Source organism: Heteronotia binoei, chromosome 21 (assembly GCF_032191835.1).
Source record: "Heteronotia binoei isolate CCM8104 ecotype False Entrance Well chromosome 21, APGP_CSIRO_Hbin_v1, whole genome shotgun sequence".
In the NCBI taxonomy this organism is placed as follows: Eukaryota; Metazoa; Chordata; class Lepidosauria; order Squamata; family Gekkonidae; genus Heteronotia; species Heteronotia binoei.
In genome coordinates, this window is record NC_083243.1 from 156,499,418 (window position 1) to 156,527,214 (window position 27,797).

The 27,797-nt window shown below is 42.0% G+C and overlaps 1 protein-coding gene across 1 annotated transcript in view; it reads right to left on the bottom strand.

Moving 5' to 3' along the window:
* Window positions 1-1,015: 1,015 nt before the first annotated feature.
* The window catches only part of SYT8 (synaptotagmin 8), a 30,053-nt gene continuing 3,271 nt past the window's right edge, over window positions 1,016-27,797 (bottom strand). The window contains exons 2-9 of the mRNA XM_060262739.1: window positions 20,250-20,391; window positions 14,315-14,475; window positions 12,435-12,530; window positions 11,767-11,934; window positions 9,448-9,615; window positions 6,905-7,022; window positions 4,322-4,455; window positions 1,016-1,767 (exon numbers count right to left, since the gene is read on the bottom strand). Coding sequence (XP_060118722.1) covers window positions 1,534-1,767; window positions 4,322-4,455; window positions 6,905-7,022; window positions 9,448-9,615; window positions 11,767-11,934; window positions 12,435-12,530; window positions 14,315-14,475; window positions 20,250-20,358 — 1,188 coding nt within the window. The 5' untranslated portion in view covers window positions 20,359-20,391 and the 3' untranslated portion in view covers window positions 1,016-1,533. The remainder of the gene's footprint in view (window positions 1,768-4,321; window positions 4,456-6,904; window positions 7,023-9,447; window positions 9,616-11,766; window positions 11,935-12,434; window positions 12,531-14,314; window positions 14,476-20,249; window positions 20,392-27,797) is intronic.

The window sequence follows — 27,797 nt, forward strand, 5'->3', positions numbered from 1 at the left end:
GGTGAGAGGCAAGCGCCCCCTTCCCACTCATACCATCCCTGAGCCTCCAACTGGACACTGATGGGTCGGAGGAGCTCCCCCAGCCCCTCAGTGCCCAGAAAGAACAGCACTTCCAGTCCTTGCCGCTCTCCGAACTCAGAGAGCTCTGAGGAGTGGAAACACGGCGTGTTCTTTCTGGGCACTGAGGGGTCAGAGGAGCTCCAACTGATAAAAGTAGCTGAACTGATAAGGAGGAAGAAGGAGTTGGAGGAGTTGGATGTATACCCTGCCCTTCACTTGGAGTCTCAGAGCGGCTTACAGTCTCCTTTCCCTTCCTCTCCCCACAACAGATACTATGGCCGTTTTCCCACTCACGTTTTACTGGCGCCACGACCATCCTGATGCCGGCGAATCTGCCTGGATTTCGCAACAGAAGCGCCGGCGCTCCCAGAAGCGCCGGCGCTTTCCGTCGCTAAGCCAGCGCAAACGTTTTCCTGCATCTTTGCGATTTCCGTTTGCGCTGGCTTAGCGACGGAAGTAGCCGGCGCTTCTGGGAGCGCCGGAGCTTCTGATGCGAAATCCAGGCAGATTCACCGGCGTCAGGATGGTCGTGGCGCCAGTAAAACGTGAGTGGGAAAACGGCCTATGTGAGGTAGGTGTGGCTGACAGAGCTCTGGCAGAAGTACTCCTGAGAGAATAGCTCTGAGAGAACTGTGACTGGCCCAAGATCACCCAGCTGGCCACATGTGGAGAAGTGGGGAATCAAACCTGGTTCTCCAGATTCGAGTCTGCTGTTCTTAACCACTACACCAAACTGGCTCTCATAAGCCAAGTCGCGATGGATTGCAAATGAAGTTGAATTGATACAGGTGTGATACCTGTCATCCCTGGAGAACAGTGAATTAACAACACAATTTGTTTGCTCCTCATACTTACACATACACTCTATATATACACACATTCAGTGTTGACCATGTCTCATTAAAAAAACTTCTAAAATCTACTTAAATAGCTAGTAATAATGTTGAAATAAGCATTTGTTTGTTGCCTTGTATTTAACAAGCCCTTTATTAATTATTGTCTCTGTAGCTGGAATGGTAAAATATTAACATTAGTAATTATCATGACTGCAATTATGTTTCCATCCTAATGGTTATCTTCTCTTTCGTCCTAGTTAAAATGGTTGAGCCACACAAGGACACATGCTGCCTTTCCCACGTCGTGTTAACATCATGGCTTTCAATCCAACCTTGCATGGCCATATCATGTATTGGAAATACTGCCATGTGCATCTCCATCAGCCTGAAATATGGACTCTTTCCAAGATTGTGCATTGCAGACATAATGAATTGCCCTTTGCTTGGCCCAAGGTTAATTCTCATGCTCAGCATACTTTTAGCTACATTTCTAAAAGATCCAGATGTTATGCAGCTCAGGCTGTTATCTTCTGCAAGTTTGGTAACCTGCCCATTTTTGCAAGCTTTTCCTTTTATCTTTGAATGTATGGATTATTCCCCTATCAAGTCGGAGAGGACTAGAGAGAGCTCTTCTGCTTTAGCTGTTGGGTATTGGCAGCTTGAAGCGAGACTTCAGTCCCAAGGTTTTGTCAACATCTTCCACAGGCTGTAGGCTGTGCCATTGTGCAACTGGCCTGCGAGGATTGGCTAGCATATCTGACCAATGACGCAGCTGGTTGCCGGTAGCTCTACAGCCCAAGAACACCTTGCCAATCTGGTCATCCTTGGTCATTTTATCATGATCCCAGACTGAAATCACCAAATCTACATTCTAAAAGAAGACACAAAGACATAAAATGAGCAGAGGCAAAGGAAGAGATGAGGAGAAAGAAATGAATTTGGAGGGAGTTTTTCTCACAGGCACACTAAAGACATGGTATAACATGTACCATTTTCTCAAAATAGAGAGCTCAGCTAACAGAACTACTTCCCCATGGCAGTTTAAACCCTAGTATTGTCTCAGTAGTTCAGGCCAGGGTTTTTGTTTTGTTTTTTGTAGCAGGAATGCCTTTGCATATTAGGCCACACACCCCTGATATACCCAATCTCCTGGAGCTTACAGTAGACCTTGTACTAAGAGCCCTGTGAGGTCTTGGGAGGATTGGCTACATTAGGGGTGTGTGGCCTAATATTCAAAGGAGGTCCTGCTACAAAAAAAGTCCTGGTCTAGGCTAGCCCGATCTCATCAGATCTTGGAAGCTAAACAGGGTCAGCTCTGACTAGTAAATGGATACAATACCAAGGTCATGATGTATAGGCAGGCAATAGCAAACTACCTCTAAATGTCTCTTGCCTTGAAAACTCTATGGGGTTGCCATAAGTCAGCAATAATTTGGTAGCACTTTCCACCACTACCATAATCTCAATGGCATCATCATGAGAAGTTTAATCTTCTTCTCCACCTCCCTTCCCTTAACTTTGGAATCTCCTTACCTTGTTACTGCTGTAGCAGTAGAGTCAGGTTTCTTTTGCCCTCTCCTTCCCTTCCTGTCTATGACAGCACTCCACGTGCCACAGAACCCTGAGAAGTGTAGTTTTCTCAGAGTGCATGATGTCCATGGACTTCCCCAGTTTCCACAGACACCCAAGTACCCTGGAGACTAGGCTGCTGCTGTGAATGAGAGGTCAAGTAACCATATGTGACTATCTAAGCTCTGGCCATCTAAGTGTATGTGTCTGTGTAAAGTGTCATCAAGTCACAGCTGACTTCAAGGCAATAGATGAATACAGATGTTTTGTTGTTGCCTGCCTTTGGGTAGCAACCATGGATTTCCTTGGTGGTCTCCCATCCAAGTAGCAGCCATGGCCAAGACTGCTTAGCTTCTGAGACCTGACAAGGAGGGCAACCAAGATGATTAGGGGGTTGGAGTACCTTCCCTATGAGGAACGACTGAAGAGTCTGGGACCGATTTCGCACTCAGCTTACCCCGCTGTCACATTCCTCTTCTCCGCGCAGCGTCCTTCGAATTTCCCACTATCTGCTGTGGAGCTGCAGGAAACGTGGTTTTCGCAGGGCAAATGGAAACTGCTAAAAACCAGTTTCTGTTTGCCCTGAGAAAACTGCAGTGTTTGCTGCAGCTCCAGAACAGATAGTGGGAGATCCGAAGGACGTTGCGCGGAGAAGAGGAACGTGACAGCAGGGTAAGCTGAGTGCAAAATCAGTCACAGTCTTTTCAGTTTAGAAAAGAGAAAACTATGGGGAGATATGATAGAGGTTTATAAAATGATGGATGCGGTGAAAAGAGTTGACAGAGCACTTTTTCTCCATCTTTCAAAATACTAGAAATTGAGGGCATCCAATGAAGCTGATGAGCAGTAGGTCAAGGACAGACAAAAGGAAATACTACTTTGCACAGAGAGTGATTAAAATGTGGGATTCACTGCCAGAGGATGTAGTGATGGCCACAGGAATAAACAGCTTTAAATGGGGATTAAATTGATTCCCGGAGGATAAGTCTATCAGTGGCTACTAGCCATCTGATAGATTGAACCTTCACATTCAGTGGCACTAATCTCTGAATCCCAGAGGCAGGAGGGAACCTCAGGGGATGACCTTGCCTCTATGTTCTGTCGTTGGCTGTGCAGAGGGACTGGTTGTCCTTTATGTGAGACAGGATGCTGGACTAGGTGGACTATTGGTCTGATCCAGCAAGGCTCTTATGTTCTTAAAATCAGGCTAGCCCAGGCCATGCAGATCAGGGCCATGTAAGCATAATTCGGTATAACCAAAATTCATGCTGCTGGCTTGAGTTAGAGCAGGAGTCCCCAACGTGATGCCCATTAACATCTTCCCTGGTGCCTGTGAAGTAATTTTAAGTGGGTGTGGGCCAGGTGGGCTTTCCCCCACAAGGCTTCTAATTGGTTTTTGGAGATTTGACTGGCTGTGCAGATTTTTTAAAAAATCCTCAACAGCTGCTACCATAACACTGTGTGGATGAAGGTAAGCTGCAGCAGCCATTGTATGGCTGGCCCTGCTCCCAGTGGCAGCAACTTTGTGGTTGTGCTCACCATGCTGTGCCAGAATTCCAAAGGTGCCCACCTGCTCAAAAAGGTTGGAGGCTAGGGATCCCAGACCCCTGAGTCTGAATGGGGGATCCCCCAATTTAGAGAGGGCTTCCCCAGGCTTTACCAGAAATGGTCCAAAATGTCAAGGGTGGGATGTTCACCTCCCCCCCCCCCAAGAACACCCCCATAAAGATCCCGTTGGCAAGGCAAGGGAACCTGGCGACCCTATTGGGGACCCTTGAGTTAGAGGAACCACTAAATTAATAATTCCCTGCCAAGCATCTGCCTTTGAACGATGTCAAGTAGATAGGGGGACTTACTTGAATCAAACTGAAGGGCACTTCAAAAACAAATGCCTCATTGAAGTAGGGGCTTAATGTGTTTTTCTTTATACTTGTCTTCTTTTTCTTCCATTTCTTTTTGTTCAGAGTAAGTTGCACTTTGACATAGGGATCTGGGATGGAGCAGAGGAGTTGAAGAAATCTACTTAATGCTACAAAATCCCCACAATGTGGCTGTTATAAAGCAATTTAATTCATGAGACCATTTTCTTCAGACATCAACCTTCCTCAAAGGTTTATTCAAATAACCCACCATCTGTCTTTTGGAACTTTGTGGTGCGTCCTAGCTCCTTCATCACACTTGAACAATAGACTGCAAGCTTAGCTGCTATTGGCTGAAATCCTGAGGCCATTTTCCTGGTAGTAAACCCCATAGAATAGTGTTTGTTTGTCTGTTTGTTCGTTCATTCATTTGTTCGTTCATTCGTTCATTCATTCATTCCAATTTGTATCTCTCCCTCTCCATGAGCCAGCTCAGGGCAGGTTCCATCATAAAATTTACAGTAATAAGAAAAAATAGACAAATAAAAGTATCTAATATTTAAAATCAGAAGTGACTTTCTACCCGAGATTGATGGCTCAATAGACAATCAACTGGGTCCCAGGTAGTCAGATCTGTGGTCACTGGAGGGGACACCTGATATAAGTTGACCACTAGGAGATGCTGATTGGAGAATTATAAGGTCCTATGGGGCTCATACAGGGAGAGGCAATTCTAAAGGCATGCTGGCCACTGCCATATAGGGCTTTGAAGGTAAATACCAGAACCTTGAAATGGATCTGGTACTCAGTAAGCAGCCAGTGTAGTTCACGCAGCATAGGGTGGATATGTGTCTGCACAGATGACAAAGTCAACACCCATGATGCCGTGTTTGGCACAAGCTGCAGTTTCCAGAGCAGAGTCAAGGGCACCTCCATAGAGAGAGAGTTTTTTTAAAAAAAAGTAAAGGAAGTCCCCTGTGCAAGCACCAGTCATTTCCAACTCTGAGGTGACATCGCATCAAGACATTTTCATGGCAGACTTTTTACAGGATGGTTTGCCATTGCCTTCCCCAGTGATCTACACTTTACCCCTAGCAAGCTGGGTACTCATTTTATCAACCTCGGAAGGATGAAAGACTGAGTCAACCTTGAGCTGGCTACCTGAACCCAGCTTCTGCCGGGATCCAACTCGGGTTGTGAGTAGAGGGCTCCGACTGCAGTACTGCAGCTTTACCACTCTGTGCCATGGGGCTGGAGAGAGTTACAATAATACAATCTGGAAGTGACCATTGCATGAGTCACTGTAGCTAGGTCACAGGGGGAGAGAAATGGGACCAACTGCCTAATCTGTCTCAGATGGAAAAAGGCAGACCTGATGGTGGTAATGACTTGGGTCTCCATATTTAGCAAGGCATCCAGGGACACCCCCAGGCTCTTCATCCCTGATGTCGGCTCCAAAGGTGCCCCATTGAAGGCTGGAAGCCTGATTCCCAATCCTCTGTGAAACAGGTGCAGAATCTCTGTCTTCAATTGATTCAGTTTCAGTTGGCTCTGTTGGAACCATCCAGCCACAGCCTGTAATACCCTGTACAAATTTTCCGGGGTGGAATCCAAGCAGCTGTCCATCAGTAGATAGAGCTGAGTGTCATCCGCATATTGGTGACAACCCAGCCCATATCGCTGGATAAACTGGGTGAGGGGGTGCATGTAGATACTGAATAACATTGGGGAGAGAACTGCTGCCTGAGGCACATTATAGCGGGTGCTGCTGAGATAACTCTCCCCCAAGTGCCACTCTCTGTCTCCAACCTCTGAGGAAGGAGGCTAGCCACTGCAAGGCAAGCCCCTATATCCTCGCATCAGCAAGACAGTGGGTCAACACATCGTAGTCAGCCATACTGAATGCGGTTGACAGATCAAGAAGTATCAACAATGCTGATCAACCCTGACCACGATATCTCCGGAGATCATCCACCAAGGCGACCAATCTGTTTCCATCTCATGGACAGAGTGAAAGGTGGAATGGAAGGGACGCAGAATCACTTCCATAGTGACTTAAGTATCAAGTTTGGATATGCACATCCGGGTTTAAATCTACTGCTCTCCAATTAATTAACTGGGTGGTCTTGTGGGCACATCATGTTCTTTCAGTCTGATTTGACAGAAAGGTTTGCCATGAGGTGAAAGAGATGGTTTTAATTTTTTGAAGGTGAGTGAGAGAAATTCCCACCAGCTCCTAAAACAAAGACTTGCTCTAAACATGACACAAAATTAGTTCCCTTTTCCTAAAATGAAAGTGTTTTTAAAAAATCTTGTTTCAGAAGTGCAATAAGAAAGCTAGAAACTTAGCAACACATTCTTTTTTGTGGCCTTGAATTGATCTTTTTTATATTCCAGACCTTTACAAGACTAATGGGAACTGAGGTCAAGATATCTGGCTTGGTTTTCAGCATGCCACATTAGGTCAAGGATTCTCAATGTGATTCCAGACTATTGGAGCAATGCTCATTAGCAGGTCTTTGCATCTGCTTCATTTTCCTTTACTCCACACAGTCAGTTCCAGCTATCCATCTCTATTACCTGACAATCCATGTGCATCCATCCGCTTGAGTTTTTTGGCTTCTAAGATGACCACAGTCAATTTGCTAGTGCTAGGTACGTATCTGAGTGAAAAGCAAATCTCCCCAAGGCGCTCTTGCTATCACAAACAGAAAAGACAGGAGAAAGGGGTAACAATTAATTCAATGCAGCCATAGTCAGTTAGAAGCCCAGTTAATAATGCCAGAACCTCAAGATTTTCTAGGCACTATGATTCAGGAAGTTTTTTCCCCTTGATTCAGAAGAATATGGAATACTTGTGATAACAAAGAGGTGGAAAAGTACACTGTCTTCAGAAATGCACAGGAATACTCTCCAGTCAGTTTGTTCCATGTAAATGTATCCAATTGAATATCTGTTGTCACTTTATGGGGTTTTTAAAGAAAATATATGTATTTTTTATATATATTTTCTATATATGTATTTTCTAAAAATGGGTTAAAAACTGCTCAAAGGAGGTAGCTTTGTGAAATCTCACTAGCCAATTAGCACTGAGAATCATTGAATGCTGCATATCAGCAGGAATAGTAATCTCTAATTTAAATTGTGAAGAGGTTTTTTTGTTTGTTTGAACAAAACATGGCAAATACAGTTAATTCCATGCTGGCATGCTCAAATTATGCTTAATATATGGTGCCCATTTGCTATCATAGTTGTCCCGTATCGCTCTCTAGTGGCCTAGTTAATTTCTGCAATGATAGCAAGACCATATGATCTGGATCAGACCAAATAAGAATCTACCACAATATTTAGTCTCCAGCAGTGGCCAGCCTCTTCAGTCTTTCCTCAAGGGATCTGGGGAATAAAAATGGGCATTTGTTCTGTTCTATGTTTACCAGCTTATTGGTATTTAAGTGCCACGTGTCTGATAAAAATAGATTTGAGAATGATTTTGAAAGACAATTTTTCCCAAGACGTGTTAGTAATTGTGGTGGGAATCAGTTGGAACCATGGAAAATGGACTCAGAAACCACCAACTTGAAATCCTGCTTTGAAAAAACCACAATGAACGCAGAGACCATTGCTTTTTTAAAAACCTTTCAGAGTGCCTAGCTCTCTACTACTTAGGATACTTTTGATGAAGATCCCAGATTAGTCCCACTATAGCATGATTTAACTCCATTCCATATAATCAGGACTTTGATGAGTGCTCAAAAAGTTAAATATTCTACCTTTTGTCTGCATACTTCTGGATCTAGTGTGATTATGGAACCATAATCTGTAAGTATGGAACCAGGGTTGACAGAGGTTCTAATGCAGCAAGGAAGCTATTAGAGCCAAGAAACTGAGGCAGGTTTAATGAACTGGATGCTGGTGCACTCCAGTTGTTCTTAAATCCCTTCCTTGTAATCTGTCCTCCCCGCCCCCCCCCCCCTTCTATAGCCTTTGAGCTTCTGTCCTCCTTTCACCTCCTCCTCCTCCTAATCAGAAAATCTATGAGGGCTGTGACAGCTTTTTAGAGGAAAATGTCTTTCACCATCTGCTGCACAGACTACTAGAAAGTATGTCTCTAGGCAGCTGCTTATCATTGCCTGTTCTTAAGGTCACTACTGGCTGATGCATTGTTCCTGTGACTCAGAGACTGGAGGGCTGTTTTATGTGGTCAGTTCAGCTTGGGGCATCTGATGTTTTCAGCCAGCACCTATTTACTCAGCTTGACTAAGAAATGAAATGAAACTGGAGTATAGCAAAGGAGATTTTTGTTACAAATGTTGTCCTCTGTCCCTCAAACATTTATAAAAAGTATAACCAGATAATATAGAGCTTGAAGTTGACTTTATCAGTGGTGTGAATAAAATAAGAGTATTATGTAGATACTCTTGGTCTTGATTTTATCGTTTCATAACTTCTCCTTTGAGCACACCCATTTATCGCTGCTGTCTTCCATCTTGGTGAAGCCCCCTGTTTAAAAATACAGCTACAAAGCAGCATCTATAGACATAAAACTGGTTTCATATTGGGAAATCCCAGCTCCCTCATTCATTGGGACTGGGTGAGACTGCACTGCATCAGCAATTGGATAATGAAGCCTCCATCACCAGATTGGCTTTCCTATTGGTTCTACTCAGTGTCACCCGCCCACTATATACTGTGAGATGCTCCCCCAACTGCCAAAGAAAATTAATGATGTTGCCTCCTGGACTGCTAAGCTGTTGTCTTACTAATGTATATCTAATTTCAATAATTACTTATATTCTTGGTGCTTGCTTCAGCAGCACACATACTAAAGCTAGAAAAATACTTCTATCTTGCAAACTGTTTCCGGACTACCTTGTGTTGAAAATTGGACTAAATAAATAAACACAAGCATTGCCCTTGCATTATATAGCATAGGACTGGGCCATGCAAACATCATGCAAGAGGTCTGTCTAATGCACAACACAGGCAAGATGTACAAGAAATTGCCTCTTTATAGGAATAATGAGGAATCAACAAACAATGCTAATGGGGGTGATTATAATAGCATATTTTTCCAGTCCACTCTGACTAGCAACATTTACCACCTACTTGCTTGAGATACCAACCTCAATCTTGCTAGCTGCAGTGAGCTCATGCCATTGCTCAATAACATGTTGCAAATTGACATCCCCAAGAGGCAGTCGCATCTCGCCAATTATGTCATGTTTAGAAAAACGATTGAAATCATACACCTGCATCACCAGGGTGGATTCAGCTACCTCTGCTTGGGGTATCTGGAAAGATAGCAAGAACGAGAAAGGAATCTGATTCACAAAGTCCTCTAATGAGATCAAATCACTCTGAAAGTTGTATGAATTTAATGAAGAAATCACAGCCCAAACCTAGGCAAATATTCAGAAATAATTTTATTTATTTATTTATTTATATTAAGATTTATACCCCGCCCTTCTCACCTAAGTGTCTCAGGGCGGCTTACATAATAATTCAAACAACTTCAGTTTAAAACATTTAAAAATACAATTAAACCATAAATTAATAAAAACAAGATAGAATAAAACCGGCGGCCTATAGATACATTTTGTTCCATCCAAGATATTTTTCATTGTCAGTTAATGTCATAGGCCTGCCGGGTTCAGCGGAGCTTATACCCAAGCAAGTATGCACAGAATTGCGATTCCTGTCTACTTTATATAAGTACAGTCTCATCTTAAGAATGCAATAATTATTTGGTCAAATTGGTCCAAACATCTAACCAGTGCTTTGTCTCAAAACAATGGGCAGAACAATTCCCCAAGGAAGCTGATCAAGTGAGCATAATGACAATACTCATCTTCTAGCCATTTGTCCCCAGCATCCAGGTACACAGATATACAACATTTGAATATGGAGATTCCATGTTTAGTTTTCTTGAGTAATGGAGTGAACCATGTATTTATGTACTTATTTTTGAAGCCAGGTAAACTGATAGTTTTTATCACATATTGCAACACTGGATCCAGTAATGTAAAGCATTACATGGAAAGATAATTTATTTTACTGATCTTGAACCTATTCTGATCAATTACCTCAAGCGTTAGAGTTTTTTGAGAGAAATTTCTCATGTCACTCCGTCCATGCCATTCATAATTTTATAAATATCCATCATGCTGTTTCATCTTCATAACAAGGATGTTTAATCTTTTGATCATTTTAAGTCCCTTTTTTTGTACTTCTGACTGCCCTCCCATAACTTCTGGGGATAAATTTAAAGCATCCTTGGACTTCTAGGTTCAAAGCCCTATATGGCCAGGGACCTGAATATCTTCGGGACCACCTTTCCCCACATGTTCCCCAGAGAATACTATGGTCAGGGTCCCAAAACCTACTTTCAATCCCTGGTCTTAAGGAGGCCAAGCTCTAGACGACCAGAGCCAGGGACTTCTCTGTTGCAGCTCCGTGCTGGTGGAATGAGCTTCTAGAGGAGGTTAGGGCCCTGCGAGATCTCTCTCAATTCTGCAGGGCCTGCGGGGCCTGAGCCCTTCCGCCAAGCCTTCAATAGCTAAGATCAGAGACTGCAACCGGAGTGAAGTGATCTGAACCACGTAAGCCACAGGCCAGACCCTAGGATTTTTTTACAGAACATCTGGTTGTAACAGCTGACGTTGAAATCAGATGCAGAATGAATAGGCAGCTATCTGCCATCATATACTACCATTGTAAGACTGTTATAGCACCAGTAATATTTTAATGTTTTTAATGTACTATGTCTGTCTCTGTTTTAAATTGGTTTTATGTAATATTTTATGGATATGTAGGCCGCCCTGAGCCTGCTTTGGCGGGGATGGTGGGATTTAAGTCGAATAAACAAATGGACAAATAAATAAAAGTGTGCAATGACACTCCATAATCTCAGAAGCTTCACATTGTATGCTCATTAGCCCAAACTATTTCACCTATATAATGCAAATCTCCAAGACTTTTTTTTTTAAATATGGCTTGCACTTTGATCTTATCCACATTATGTGGAAATAAAGTCTCACTTATTTCAATAGAAAGGTCTACTATGAAAAGGGTCTACTATGTTCTTCATATGACTACTGGCCATTTGTACGGTTAAACTACACCAAGCCACTTGATTCTTTTACTTAAGGTATGTCCTGTATACAAATAATTAATGCTGAACCAGACAGAAATGGGCCAGTTAGCTGACAGAGAATATTGCATTCCATAGTTTGTGGGATGCTATAGAGTAACACATTTACTGTGGCATAAATTTCATGAGCCAAAACCCACTTCCTCAAATGCATTTGAAACACATGGCTCACAAAAGTCCACAAAAGCTTAGGCTACAAAACATTTGCCAATCTTTGAGGTGCTACAAAACTCTTTCAACTCCAGCAGACAGATGACATACTGTAGCTATTCCTTTAGAATTTGCTTCCTACCTGGAAAATGAAGCTGTCATTGAAAACAGGGTTGAGTGTCTTACGGTAAACCTTTGTTTCATATTTTTTCCTCATATCCGATGTTAGATAGACAATCACATAGGGATCAGAAGTACCTCCACTGTCCATTGCTTTCAGATCTGCTGCTTGCTTTACTCCAACCTTCAGCTTTAAAAATATCAATATTGAAACATTACATTTATATGCTAGCAACAAGCATTAAGTTTGGGTACTGCAGAAATCTGCTTCTGGAATGGGAAAAAGCAAGTAAGATATGAAAATGCTAAGAGCACAGAAGTTTGCTAGTTATCTGTTGTTAGCCACTATAAACTTGTTTAACTGTTTAAAGGGGTTTATAATTATAAGAAAAGTAGATAAAGCTTTTCAGAATAGAATAGGACAGAAGTGAATCATATGAATAGCCATGGGTTTGGGACACATTCAGATGTCCTACTGTACTGAAATCCTGCGTGGTGATGGGCCAAATATAAAAGAACATCAGCATACTAATTACTGCTGGTTTTGGAAATTAAGTGGAGTGATGGAGAAATTACAGGGTGAGCTATACAAAAAGAGTATGAAATGCAGAGAGAAGGAGAAAAGGTCATTGTGGTTTTGCCATAAAACAGTACTACAGAAATATTTCAGTCCAGATTTGCAAATTATACCTCCTGGCTACGGAAGTCATATTCCAGGGAATATTGCAGCCGTCCATGCTTCTCATCCTCCAGGCCACACTCTATATCTTCCGTATCAGGCTGGACCTATGACAAGAAATTGGTACTCTAATGTGAAGTTATCCCCAATTCCATGTTGCACTTCTATATCAAGTTGGCTCTTGAAGGCAGAAAGGCAGTTGTGTAGTGATGGGGATCAACCAGAAAAGTGCAGTTCGGTTTGTGGTTCATGACACGCCCCATTTGCTAGCCATGGATTGTCATGAACGTTTAGCCACGTCACTAATTGGTTCAGTTTGTGAGCTTTATGAGGTGGTAGAATGCCCCTGATGGCATGCTAGAAATGCCAACCTTGCAGAGGATATCCAGCTGACTGTCCGCCCTCCAAGTCTGATGAAGATTGAATTTATGAGATCCAAGTTACTCCCCCCACCCCAAGAAGGCACCCCCAGGAAAGTGCTTTCTGTGGAAATGACATCAAACTTGGAGGGTATGTAGAGGTCTGTTGCTAGTTTTGTTTATCTAGCTTGCACAAGATCCACTCTATACACTACTGAACTTCTTGAACCTGTACCTGTCAAAATGACTATCATTTTGATAGGTGCAATTTCAAGATGTTCAGGGGAGGTCTGCTGTGAATTCAGTTTTCTGGCTTGCACAAGATCCATTCTATATATACCTGAACCTTCTGAACCTGTCAGTGATCATTTTGACAACCACCTGCCAGTGGTCACTTTCACAGCTCAGGTTCAGGAGTATATAGAATGGATCCCAGATGCTCCTTTACATGCCCTCCAAATTGTTGCTTTGAAGTTATGTGAACATTTTGATTGCATGGAGACAGTCTGTCTAGAAATGTCCTTGCTCATGAACTGGCATGTACCTCCACAAACAGTTTGAAAGTTCACAGAGTTTGTGCTGGTTGACCTGCCACCAACTTGACTTTGCAAACCACAAACTAGTCAAAATCCATCATGAACTGTAGTTTGTGATCTTGTTCATGCTCATCTCGAGCAGTGTGTAAAATATATGACTTTTATATCACAGGCAATAAAAATATAATTGCTGTGCTCTGTAAGTGGGACATGAAGGAGCAGTCATTTTGGAACCAAACAATGAAAAATTAGACTTTGGCAAGACTGTAGCAGAAAACCAACACATTAAGATGTGGCCCATGATCATATTGTCTGCTCCCAAACATCAGGTCCTGCAAGGTGTCTATTTTTCCTTCATTGCCTTTCTCAAACCAGATTTCTTTGGTGCTCATAGCAAGTGCAGCTGTAATACTACCAGGTCTTCAAGAAACTTTCCACTCTGCCCTACCTCCCGATATCTTCACTTTACTGAGAAGTACATCCTAGTAAGCCACATTTAAAAGGATGCCTTTACCTATAATAGACACACTGGAATCCTTTGCCAAAACATTTGTTTGTTCCCTTTGACTACAACCAGTCAGCCCCTCAAGTACTTTTAGTTATTTGCATGCTTTTCTCAGTAGACAAGGAATGAGGGAATAGCGGGTTTCAGATAAATCACAATACAATACTGTGCAGAGATACTCTAGTAGGCTCTGAGTGAAGTGAATCTGCATAGGATAATCCTAACTGTGCACTGCTTAACCTTGAGACCAACGGATAGAATGCATAAAATCAGGCTTCTATTTCTGTACTCTGCTGCTTCTTACTTCCCCCTCTCTCACTGGACTGTGCTGTAGCTGGGGAGTAAGAATCACTGAGCCAAACTTCCACAGAAGACAAAGTCTAGTTCAAAATATGCCTTAAAACAATAATATTATTTTTTGAAAGCTCAGCTCCCAAGATGGTGCTTGCCTGCTGCTGGTCACAGTAAAAGTAGTAATGAGAAAAACCTACCAGACTGGCTGTTGTGGAAGAACCATTGATGTTAACCAAGTTGAGTTTTTCCTTCTTCTTGTGTTTCTTCCTGCAGCAACAGCATTTAATGATGCAGATGAGGAAAAGGAGGAGGACTAGGCATACCGCAACAGCAATAGCGATGAGAGCCCATCTGGGTACTGCCACAGGGTTAGGAACAAAAGAGAAGGATTGTTACCTACCTGTAAAGCAGCCTTGTCTGAAAGACATTTTCTTCAGAAATCCTGAGCACAGCTTCATAACATCAGGAAAAGTATGATAATCAAATGACCATACTTAAACATCAAAACTTTAAACACACATCCTTGTTCAGAGAACCACCAAAATAATAGGAACTATTTTTCTGCTGGTCATTTCCCACATTCTTTTCACTTCTGACAGAACGTTTTGATATTGGTATCTCTGTTTATCTCACATATACTACATAGTTGTCCGCAGAAACTTGAAGAGCCAAGTTTAGTATCCACAAAGTTAATACCTTTCTCTGTTAATCTTTACAGAGACACAAATGAATGCACTTATCTCATGGTACTCAGATATATTTAGAATTTTACTTTGTGGAACACTTATTTTCAGTTGTTATAATGGCTACCACCAGATGGCAGAGTTAGACAGAGTGTGGGCTCCTTTTTCCTTTAAAGGAAATGCCGTTTTAGAGGAGGGGGAAAGGATACACAAATTTGAGTAAAATCTGTAAATCATCTCCCTCATGGGTACTGTTGCAAGCTGCCAAATAATTTCTTTTCTTCCCTTACTTTATCAAAATCAAAAGGCTATATGGAAATAAGCAAATATATAGAAACACATATGTGGTCATATCTTAATGATGAACTCTAACCCTTGTTACTCACAACTTCTACTGCCTCATCTCATTTTAAAGCATCCCATTCTCTATTAATATTTCTAAGATGGTGACATATACTTCATGGGGAGGTATGGAAGGGGGCATGAAGGAAAAAGAGTGCTATGTGAATGCAATGGCAGGAATTAGGAATGAAACAGTTTGAAAGGATAAAATTATCCCTCGATACTTGAAATTACCACCTTATATTCCAAACACACCCAAGGTGAAACTGAAATAAGAAAAATATTGTTTGAGAGCAACCTCTGAGTGTAATTTCTGCATATTTTGGACAGCTACTACAGGAGATTTTGCTGTTCTTGTGGTTTCCCATGTAGATAAATCCAGACCTTTCTACTTCTTCTTTTTTCTCTTTTTTTGGTGGAAAAAGCTCAGCAGGAACTCATTGCATATTAGGCTACTTCCTCTGACACTAAGCCAGCCAGAACGGTGTTCCTGTGTGTTCCTGCTCAAAATAGCCCTTGGTAGGACACATGATAGTGACTGCATCACATACAGGCCAAAACTTAACTGTTGGCTCTCTGCCCCCACCCCTGCATCCTTACCCTTATCAGAATTGCTTCAATATCATGTAATTCATGAGTGTTCTGAGAAAGAGTCAACAACAGAATGTGTTTTAAAAGTGCAGCTTTCGGTTGGCAAATTAAAGATGAATTGAATATTGAAAATCTTAGACAGGGCCTAGGAAAGGGAGGGGAAACATATTTTCAGCTGAAAAGCCATGGGAGGGAGAGTCAGATATATCTGGCAAGTGGTAAGGCCCGAGAGCCTAGAAGATGAGTAAGAAAAAACAAAGACACTATAGAATGAGAGTAAATGTGGTATAATGGCTAGAGCATCAACTCTTGACCTACCTGATTTAGCTTTTACTCAGTCATAAACCTTGCCTTTGACCAGTCACTTCTTACTTAAATTATTTACATAACCATCATGTTTTGGGCAGTATGTGAATATTAGAAATAGATCAATTAAAGTTGCAGTATATCTGAGCCTAACCTCAGGCCTTACTGTGAGGATAAAACAGGGGTGATGAAGGACAGATTGCCAGCACTGGGTTGGGAAATTCCTGGAGATTTGTGGGTGGAGCCAAGAAAGGGCAGAGGAGGGACCTCAGTAGTATATAATAGAATCCATCCTCACAAGCAGCCATTTTTTCCAGGGGAACTAATCTCTCTAGTCTGGAGATCAATAGTAATTCCAGGAGAGCTCCAGTCCCCACTTGGAGGTTATAATGCCACAAGTGCAAACCATGAAAAAATTACTAAGAAACTATCTATACTGAAGCATTTATGAATCCAGTTTCCAAATTTATACAATATATAATCAAAGCACAATCTTTCAAATTGTTAATATAATATTTCAGTCCAGTAGGAAGGTGTTTCCAATTGAAGGTTCAAGTATAACTTTCTCAATTAAAGTGCTTGTGCAGTGAGAAGAATAATTATCAGTTCATAAAGCTTTCAAACCATTGGTCTAGGAACACTGAAAAGACACTTTGGATCCATCCCTGATGGAACTTGCTAGCGTTTAATGCTGTTTCCAAAGTCTTCCTCAAAGAGGGGACAGAATGCCATCCTACATTCACACCATTCTTAATTCTATTAACTCATCATACTATATCTAAATGCCAATGATAAATTTACACCAATGCAACAAAATTAATTACACAAACACTTACTGATTATAAAGCTGTCAACACAATCACAAGCACAATTTCACAAGCACAATTTCCAGAGAAATCTCTCAATGAAATCACCACCTTGTATTCCAAACCATACAAACAAATGAGCTACACCTGTAACCATTCTTAAAGGAACATACAAAAAAAATGCTAATACACCTAGACATCATTCTATAAAAACATGAATAGTCAATGCTATTACTAAGAGTGACAGGAGCCAGGACATTAAGCTGATGGATCCAGAATGTCTCCTCTTACAATAATATTCGTTTGCACATCATCAACAGCATTACCATCCCCTTTGTACTTAAAAATCAGAAATAATCTCATATCATCTATTGAATGATTAAATTCGGTATAATGGGACATCAAAGGTGCCTCCATAATTTTATTTTTAACCCGGGACTGGTGTTCCAATATTCACTGGGCTGGCAGTACTTCCTACATATATTTTTGGACATTCACAGAAAACCACATAGACCACATTTCATAAGTTGTAATTACTGAATGACTTGAGGAGTACCACAGAGTTGGCCCTCAGTGGTAAGAATTCTTGAATTTCTATTGCTAGTGGACATATTAAACAACCACCATCAAGACTGAAACAATCTTCCAATCTTGAGTGATTGTGTATTGATTATATATTGTATAACTTTGGAAACTGGATTTATAAATACTTTATTAATGATTTAGTATAGTTTCTTAGTAATTTTTTCATAGGTCTCCTGTGGATCTCTTCTACATCCATCTACATCCTGGAAATTGGCAACCCTAAAAGTAGTAGAACTGGTTGAAAAGGCCAGTGTCTTAAGATATAAAACTACTGCTGCATTCACACATGATGGACATTTATTCAGATTTATTTCTTTAAAACATTTGTGTCCCACTTTTATGCTCAGTTAGGGCATTAAAATAACCATTAAAATAAACAGGAAAGAGAGGCAATAGGGGAAATGAAACAAAAATGTTACTCCCTGGCAGAAGACAATTATAGAGCAGGATTCTCCCTGAGAATCTTTTGGTGCCATGACCAAGAAGGCCCTATCTTGAGTTGCCACGTGTCTAGCCTCAGATGATGGCAGCTGTAATGGTTGCATAGAGTTCATATTGTTATGTCATAGCAGTAATTTACAACTGGATTGATTTATCCACTAAGGATGTCAGCCTCTAGGAGATCCCCTGGAATTACAATTCATCCCCAGATGAAAGAGATTAGTTCCTCTGGAGAAAATGGATGTTTTGGAGGGTAGACTTTATGGCAGACATGTCAAACATATGGCTGGGGGCCAGAACAAGCCCATTAAGGGCTCTTACCCACCTCACAAGCAACTAGAGGGAAACCAGTTCAAATGTGGACTGGAAGAGCCTATATTAGGGTAGTAAACCCCTACTGAGGTTACTTTCTCTAAATGCAGGCCCCTCTCAGGGTCTTCACCTAGATCTCCAGTGATTGCCCAATCCAGAGTTGGCAACCAGAAAGAGTGAGGAGGACTGGTTTGACCCCAAGCTCTGCTGAGGAAGAGTATGGGTCACAGTCAGTGGTAAAATATTTCCAGTGCCTGGCATTACATTTTATGTTACACATGGCCTAGCCATGTTTGACACCTCTGCTCTATGGCATTATACCCCACTGAAGTCCCTGTCCTCTCTAGGTTTCATCTCCAAATCCCCAGGCATTTCCAAACTTGGATCTGGCATCTCTACCCAGGGGGACCTGGCAACCCATTTAGCCATCCAGGATAATCTTGTAGTTATTTATATAGCCTACATGGTGTTGGCAAGAAATAAGGTAGGGAAAAACAGGTTTTCTGAGCAGACAGAGATGCTAAAGGTTGGGGAAATGAAAGGGAGAGAAAAGTAACCAATAGCTGAGAGAGTGCAAATGAAGGAAGTAGAAATACCAAAAGTAGCCTGAAGGGTACAACAGATAACAGAGAAGAAGGTGACCATTTTTCTTTTGTCAAACAACAGAATCACAAATTAAGTTCCAAACTATTAGATGTGAAGGATGACAAAACATATTTTGCAGCAAGAACACCAGTAATGGGGATGGGGGGGTGGCAGGGGTTTTTTTTGTAGAAAAAAGCCAAGCAGGAACTCATTTGCATATTAGGCCACACCCCTGGTGTCATCATTGTTTCACACAGGGCTTTTTCATAGAATAACCCCAGCAGGAACTTATTTGTGTATTAGGCCACACCCCCTGATGCCAAGCCAGCCAGAACTGCATTCCTGTGCATTCCTACTCAAAAAAAAGTCCTGGAACTACTAAGCTGTACAGATCAAATCATTCTGTCTGCTTTCCTCTTGCCTGCTCTGTGGCTATCTCTAGATTTATCTCTAGGTTACTCTCCTTAGGAACTTCCTTTAGGCTACTCTTCCTCATGTTCTCTCTGTCTCTGGCCTTTAAGAAGACAACACACTAGACAGCTAGTTAGAATGCCTGTCTCATCTTTCCTGTCACAGTATGAATTCCTTACCAATAAGGAATAGCCTTTCATTTCTTAAAGCAACATGCCTCACACGGACTTTAGCAGTCTTTCCTCCACTTGCCTACAGCCAGCTCTAGCTAACACAAGTTAGGTTTATTTGGTATATCTAACAACAACTAATAAATTTGTTGAGTTTAACAAGTGAAGCCTTGGTCTCATTTTCCAACACCCTGACCTGGATAGCCCAGGCTAGCCTGATCTTGTCAGATCTTGGAAGCTAAGCAGGTTGGCCCTGGCTAGTATTTGGATGGGAGACCTCGAAGGAATACCAGGGTCATGACGTGGAGGCAGGCAATGGCAAACCACCTCTGAATGTCTCTTGCCTTGAAAACCCCACCTAGGATTGCCGTAAGTCAGCTGTGACTTGATGACACTTTCTACCCACAACAACTGCAGCTGCTGCAGCACCAGTCAGTCAAATCTGCTCCTTCCTACTTTCTGTTTCTGTACTATCAGACTACTTCACCTATCAAGCTGTGCTTCCAGTTATCCTAATAATACTTATCACACTTGCTCTGTTGACAGAAATAAATTGACAAATGATGATTATGGACAGGTCCAAATAGTGCAGTTTGATTAGAACTAAACAGTCAAATCTGTGGTTGCTCCAAGTCTGTTGTAATTCCAACCTCACTATTAAAAATTGGTTTCCATTACACCCCACAACATTTAATATAAAAATAAACAATTGCATTCAGTTTCCTTAACATAATCCATATCCATACTCCAGTTCTCCCAAAATGCAACACTGATTGTTGTCATCTTCTGGAGGCTATAAAGGAGAAATGGATCTGTCTTATAAATGGAGGTCAAGCACTCCAGGCAATTCTTTGAATTAAATTTGAATTTCTATTCATTCAGCTCATTCAGTTTACTCACATGGGATTTTGTTAATAAGACCTTCAATGAAGCTAGGCTCGGCTGTGGTTAGAACAGTAGTTGCTGTCGTACTATTAGGGTTGGTGGGAGCACCAGTGATGCCAGACATTGTTGTTGTCAGCTGTGACTCAGGAAAGATGACCTGGAAAAACAAATGAGACCAATAGTTATCTATCCTTCGGCTATGGTTTTCCAACCTCTTCCATGCATGCAGTTAATTTTAATGGCCTCATTTCATAGTTTAAGAATCCATTTTCAGTACCAAGAGTTCGGCTTTAGGAAATGTGAAGTAATAATAACAGTAGGAATGTGTAACAACAACACCTTTTCATTTTTAATTTGTATTTTTAAAATTTTGAAATTTCCAAATACTTGGAAGTCCATTAAAGTCAACTTGATGCAGTCATTTCCCACTGAAAAAAACCAAGGCAAACAGCTTTTGGAAAGCTTTTCCTCAGCTCCCTGACCATTTCCCAGGGCCATGCCAACCCCAAAGAGCTAAGCATATGTGGCAGCTGGACAGCAACAGCAACGATTGTCAGGCTGATACTGGGCAATGATTGCTGTCTGGGATTCAAACACTGCAGGTGTCACTGGGTATGGCACAGTGGAGCAAAGGACAGCTGGTGCCAAGGACAGACAAATACCCTGAGCAACAGACAGTGGGTGGCTGCAAGAAACTATCACCATTAGTGGTGAGCAGGACACAGCAGAGAGTGTGTGGGCACATTCTTGGGGTGTGTCATTACCTCTTATTCAAAGGGCACCTCAGGGAAGCCCAGCAGTAGGAAATTACCCTTAAGGAAAATCCATTTTTCCACTGATTCAGGTTCAGGCATGAGCAGTGTGAGTGGATAGTCCTTTTCCTCCGCACCCTACTCCCTCAACAGAGGGTGCTGCAGTGGGTACAGGTGGTGTTCCAGCTGTGTTTCCCATGCACCAACCTACTATGCTTATGCCGCACACTTCCAGTATAGAAGCACACTCTCCCCAGTCTGTTGCAGCAGATCTGTTGCAGTATCTTACACATAATATACCTTCAATGGGGCCTAAACTACATATACAATTTCCCTGTTAGACTACAGTCTAACTAGTCTGTGAACCTACTAATCCTAGGAGTAAAATACAAGGTGAGATGATTGGAAAGGGAGAGCTGTTTCAGCATGCGGAGCAATAATCATAGGCAAATGGTCAGGGGCAGCAGAGGGATTCTAAAGCTTCTATGCCTGCCTTTCAGTTCGAAATGACCAATGTGTAAGTGCTTTCTGTTTTCTGTTCCTTGTTTGGGATTCCATCAGTGCAGGGAAGCATCAACCACAGCTCTAATAGCAGTGCCTCCTCTCTTTGAAAATCCATAGTAACAGCAATTATAGGACTCTCAGCTCCCTGCTCCCATCATCCTTGGTACCAAGCTGTCAGTTTAATTTCTCAGGTAGCTCAGCCTTAAGGAAGGAGGAGGAGGAGGAGGAGGAGGAGGAGGAGGAGAAGGAGAAGGAGAAGGAGAAGGAGAAGGAGAAGGAGAAGGAGAAGAAGAAGAAGAAGAAGATGATGATGATGATGATGATGATGATGATGATGATGATGATGATGATGATGATATTGGATTTATATCCCGCCCTCCACTCCGAAGAGTCTCAGAGCGGCTCACAATCTCCTTTACCTTCCTCCCCCACAACAGACACCCTGTGAGGTGGGTGGGGCTGGAGAGGGCTCTCACAGCAGCTGCCCTTTCAAGGACAACCTCTGCCAGAGCTATGGCTGACCCAAGGCCATTCCAGCAGGTGCAAGTGGAGGAGTGGGGAATCAAACCCAGTTCTCCCAGATAAGAGTCCGCACACTTCACCACTACACCAAACTAATGGAGCCTATGGGATTGATATCTAAAATTATCAGTTACCTGGAATCTAAAATTGATATGGGATTGATATCTAAAATTATCAGTTACCTGGAATTATAAAATCTAGATTGAGAAAATAATTGGAATATTCTGAAATATCTAGTCAATTCTGAATAATTCTGAAACTGACATACATCAAGTAGAAAAGTGTCATAAACAGTGTCCCCTCTAAACTGAGTTAGTGTGAGCTACCTCACAGATTTTTAGCCTCCAGCTCACACATATTTGTCTTAACTCAGGAAGGTTGACCCCATAGCACAATAATTTATGCAGAGGCTCACAACTTTAATACCAGGAGCTCAAAGTAGACTTTGTGTTCACAAGACTCTGCAGCTTAGAGGGAACATTAGGTTTCAAATAAAATAAAGTAAATCTCTAGAAAATAGCTTTTCTGAGCATGTGCAAATGATATAATGTTATCTTGGGTTTCTGTAAAGGAAGAATAATTCTTTACATGAATGAATGACTCCACCCTATCTGGTTTTCCTGAATGAATAAATCCTTGGTTAAAATTAATTAATGAAAAAAGAATACAGAGAATCAAAAAGGAGCCTTGTGGTAGTTAGAACAGCAGATTTATTGTGGCATAAGGTGTCATGGACTACACCCCATTGCATTAAATATATGATGATTTGCCAGTTGTAGTTTATGCCACAATCTATTTACCTTTCTTCCTTCCTCCTGTGGCACAAGACTCTTTTTGCTTTGTTGCAACAGACTAACACAACCTGTCTTAAAGGAATATATAGGACACACAGGATATTTTACTCAGTGAATATTGCATAACCTCATTTTAGGTAACTGCCTATGTCTGTCACCCATTCTATAATCAGCATAAGGTGTAAAGATGAAACCCCTCCCTAGGAACACACTCATAGAAACCACACCAAATCACTGTGGCAGGTGTGTCAATGTATTTTCTTATTTACCTTGGTTTCCATCCTGCGTTCACTCTTGCTGAATGTTAACATCCCTACATTTAATCAGGAAATGCCACTGAAAATAGCCTTCCAAGGCTTCTAATCAATTTAAGAATGGCTTTTCAGAGAGTGTTTGTTATTTAGGGAATGGCTCTTTACCAACCCTTACAGGGGTTGAATGTATCTGATTGGTTAAGCAATGTAATGATAAAACCAAAGAAGCAAGGAAGAAATCTTCCCACTTCCCCTGTTACCGCCAAGGCTCCATTTTTGAAACTTTTCCCACTCTGATTGTGTGGAGGAAGTTTCAAAAATGGATTCAAATTCTCTCTATCAAAAGGTTCCAATTACATCAGGAGCCATAATAATTATATTTTCTCCTTACATGACTCAGGACAGTTGGTAGCTACTCTGTCTACTACACTTCTCACTTATGAAACCAAGATCACCTCTAGCATATCTCCACCCCACCCCACGGCTTTCCCTCCATTCTTTATTAGGACGGTTTTCTACAATGCCTCTGCCACATCTCCCACCAATCAAGATGCTTCCTTCTGAGCTCACTTGGATTTTATTCACCCTCCCAAGCTCACAAAAATTGAATCTTTTGTATTCTGTTCTATTCTACTTTAAAGTGGGCATTTCTACTGCTATGACCCTTGCAGTGTGTGGATCTGTAGTATGTAACTTTTAGATTGTTGGCTGACTAAATATTTGGAACCCATGTTCATCAGGAAGATCAGATTCTTAGTCTCTGTTTGACTAATTGCCACACTTGATTGATAGATGTAGCTAGGGTTGCCTCTTCGTCCCAGAGTGAGGGACTTTGGTTTACCTATTGTACCATAGAGTTTCCACTCCCAAATTGCTAGAGCATCTGGGAAAACTATAGAGCTTTCCCAGAAATGCCTAGAGCGGCTGCTGCACACCATCGCAATGACGTCGCTTCCGGGTGATGTCATTGTGCCAGCGACATAGGGGGAGGTTCCCCCTGCCAGCCCAATGTGGACCGGAAGGTTGGAAACCTCCTGGGCAAGGGAACCCCCGCCCAAACCAGGGGGTTGGCAGCCCTAGATGTAGCACAAGTGTATGGTCATTGGGAATATATGCATTTAATTGTGTACTTTATAGTATTTGGTGCTACTTCTTGTTGTTGTTTTCTGGTGCCCACTTCCTTTTATTTCAAAGCATATTTTCCTCAAAGCAAATATCTAATCCTGGCTTTCCTCTATCTCATTGGAGTGGCAGGTGTTTCAGAAAAGTTCTGATATCACCTTACTTTCGACAGGGAGCACCCATACAGAAACAGCTATTTGCATCATAGGTGGATGCTTGGCTTGGCACCTCCCGGTATTTGATGAATGGAGCAAGCTCCCATGACAGCTATTTGGTGGTAGCACCTGCTCAGTGTTTTTCTTTTTAATTTTTCAAGATCTTTATTGTAAATCTTTGATGATTACAATCTGCTCAGTGTTTTCAAGATTCCCAAAGCACCCAGCCATGAGAAGGCTGGGGAGCCCTGCCCTATATAAGAACTAAATTTTTAAATCATTTTAGATTAGGGGTCAGGGAGAGCAGAAAAGAGGTTTCTCTATTACTCTCAGACATTCTCTTACCAAGAGAGAATTTGGACAGGATTAGAAAAGGAATCTCATTCACAGGAGCACACGTCTAGTATACATGTCTGCTCAACCACGTAGCAACAAATCATGTCAGTAGGACTTTGAAGATACTTCTACATGCTTAATAACTGCAGGAAATGGAGATGATGGGCAAGTCCAACTTCTTCCAAGATAGTGAGAACCTGAAGCTTCTAAACTCTCCCTACCATACCGTTATTAAAAGCATAAGAACTGGGGTTAAGAGCTGGCACTCTTTACACAGAGTCATGTAATCGAATGGCTAAGACCCATAGTTCAGAAACAAAGACCATTAATGGAAACAGGGCTCTTTTTTATGGAGCAGAATTTACTCTTCCCAATAATATGTGAATGTGTAAAATCATTAATAGCGCCAGATACCATTTTGTTCAAGGTTTGATAGGAAAACAAAATGAGTAGTGAATAATCTATTAAGGAAGCTTGCAACTGATACCTGTCTATCATGAAGAAAAGGAGCACCAAAACAAATAACTCATTACATGTAGCACTATAATACTGAACAAGAGCAGTGTTCCCTCTAAGCTGAGTTAGCGTGAGGTAGCTCACAGATTTTTAGTCTCCAGCTCACATATTTTTGTCTTAACTCAGGAAGGATGACCCCAGAGCACAATAATTTATGCAGTAGCTCACAATTTTAATGCCAGTAGCTCACAACTTTAATATTAGTAGCTCACAAAGTAGAATTTTTGTTCATGAGACTCTGCAGCTTAGAGGAAACATTGAACAAGAGTACCTGGATCCAAAACCCTCAGAGATGACACCAAAGTACACAAAGAAACATGCACACATTTTTAACAATAGCATGCAATTATTCTGAGACCTTGACACAGCACAGGCACTTCAAGGTTATATTTAAGATCCAAGCCTATGGACTGCATAGGTTTATACAGCAGAACAGGGAAATGCAGTGAAAAAGAAATTAGATTTGGATTAGTTATGTTATCATTAATGTATCTAATTTTCATTATGTCAATTGGTGGCACTGGCTACGTAAATCTAGAGACTGGAGGCATGAACAGCTAAGACCATAAAAATACCCAGGTTTGCAGAAAAACTGGAAATCCTTCTCTTCCAAAAAAAAAGCAGCAACCCCCAGAAAGTGCATGCGGTGTACTGGTTATTCAGAGATCTGGGCCCTGACCTGATAGCCCAAGCAAACCTGATCTTGTCAGATCTCAGAAGATAAGCAGGGCTGACTCTGACAAGTACTTGGATGGGAGACCTCCTTGGAATACCAGCAGTTGGGAGGTCAGGTGCAGGCTTTATTCAGCCACCTTTCTGAATATCCTCCAGGCCCCCAGTAGAGGTTAGTCACCAAAGGCTGACATAGGGCTGCCAAGCCCCCAGTTCGGGTGGGGGTTCCCCTGCCCAGGAGGTTCCCAACCCAACGGCCCACATTGGGCTGGCGGAGGGAACCTCCCCCTATGTCCCCAGCGCGATGATGTCACCCGGAAGTCATGTCATTGCGCTAGCGACGTTGTGCAGCGGCTGCTCTAGGTGTTTCTGGGAAACTCTATGGGTTTTTCCCCCCGGGCGCTCTAGCCATTTGGGAGGTAAAACTCTATGATATAATAGGTACCATAGAGTTTTCCCCTCCCAAATGGCTAGAGTGTCTGGGAAAACCATAGAGCTTTCCTGGAAACGCCTAGAGCAGCCACGCGCAACGTTGCTGGAACGATGACATCACTTCTGAATGATGTAATTGCGTCACGCACATATGAAAGTCCCCCACTCCAGAACTTAGGGGACTTGGCAATCCTAGGTTGACATGACTTTCAGGTGTGTGCTCTCTCTCTCTCTCTCTCTCTCTCTCACACACACACACACACACACACACACACAAAACCCACTCCAAAAACAAGAAGACCTAGTTACACATTCTCAGACTAGTTTACCTCATAGAATTGTTCTGAGGATAAAATGAAGGAGAGAAGAATGCTGCTGCTTTGAGTCCCCATTGTGGGGAAATGCAGGGTTTAAATGAAGTAAAAAATAAATATACCTGAAAGGGGGGGAGAGATAAAAGGTAGATTAGTAGGCAGGTTGGTGGGTGGAAGGGATAGAAGAAGCATGCAAAGTTAGCATACGTGAGTTGCCAAGAAGAGGGAAAGAAGAAATAGGGTGGAGAAGAGTACATACAAGGCTTTTTTTGTAGAAAAAGCCCAGCAGGAACTCATTTGCATATTAGGCCACACACCCCTGATGCCAAGCCAGCCAGAACTACGTTCCTGTGCATTCCTACTCAAAAAAAGCACTGGGTATATATGAGAAAATACAGGTGCTCCCCCCACAAGTCTTTGCAGGTTCACCATTGCTCAACTAGACCCAGCCTTGTGGTTGGCATGTGCAACTGGGTCATAGTTTTCCTGGTTAGAGGTTGCCAGGGGGAGGAAAGGAGTGACAGTTGAAGACAGGAAAGCAGAAAAAGAGAGACAGATTGGTAAGGGCAGAACAGAGGGAAGCAGGAAAAAAGGGAGAGGCTATGGGGGCTGTTAGGGAAGGGAAAGAGGGAAAAATGATGGGGGGATGAGATGCCTCCCACAAGTCTTTGCAGATGCCCTGAGTCCTAAAAACCTGAGTTCAGTTCTTTGATATCAAAATTAAAGATCATCTCATTAGAAAACTATTGTCATCTCTATTAGTTTCAGTAGGAAACACATTTCTGAGTGTATTTGCGCGTACTAGCTCTGCTCAAGGCAGCAGTGGTACTGTAAGACTTCTGCCAACTCTGCCATCATCTCTGACAAATAGAGATGATCTGACAATGGATTTCTTCAATGGATCTGACAAATAGAGATGATCTGACAATGGATTTCTCTTGTGCCCCCTTAGTGTATGTCTCTGTATTTTCTCTTTATTATCATAGAAGTGGAAATATTAAGTTCCTATCATAAATCCCATTTGCAAGGCTGACTATAGTGGGTGGTGGGGGGCAAATACTGGAATCTCTGTCTCCAGTTCCAGTGCATCTGCCTCTGACCTCTGCAGCACAAATAGGTTGACTGCTTATGGTGGGGGTGCCCTACAAGCATCTCTGCCTGCATTCCAGCAACTACAAGTAATACTTTAA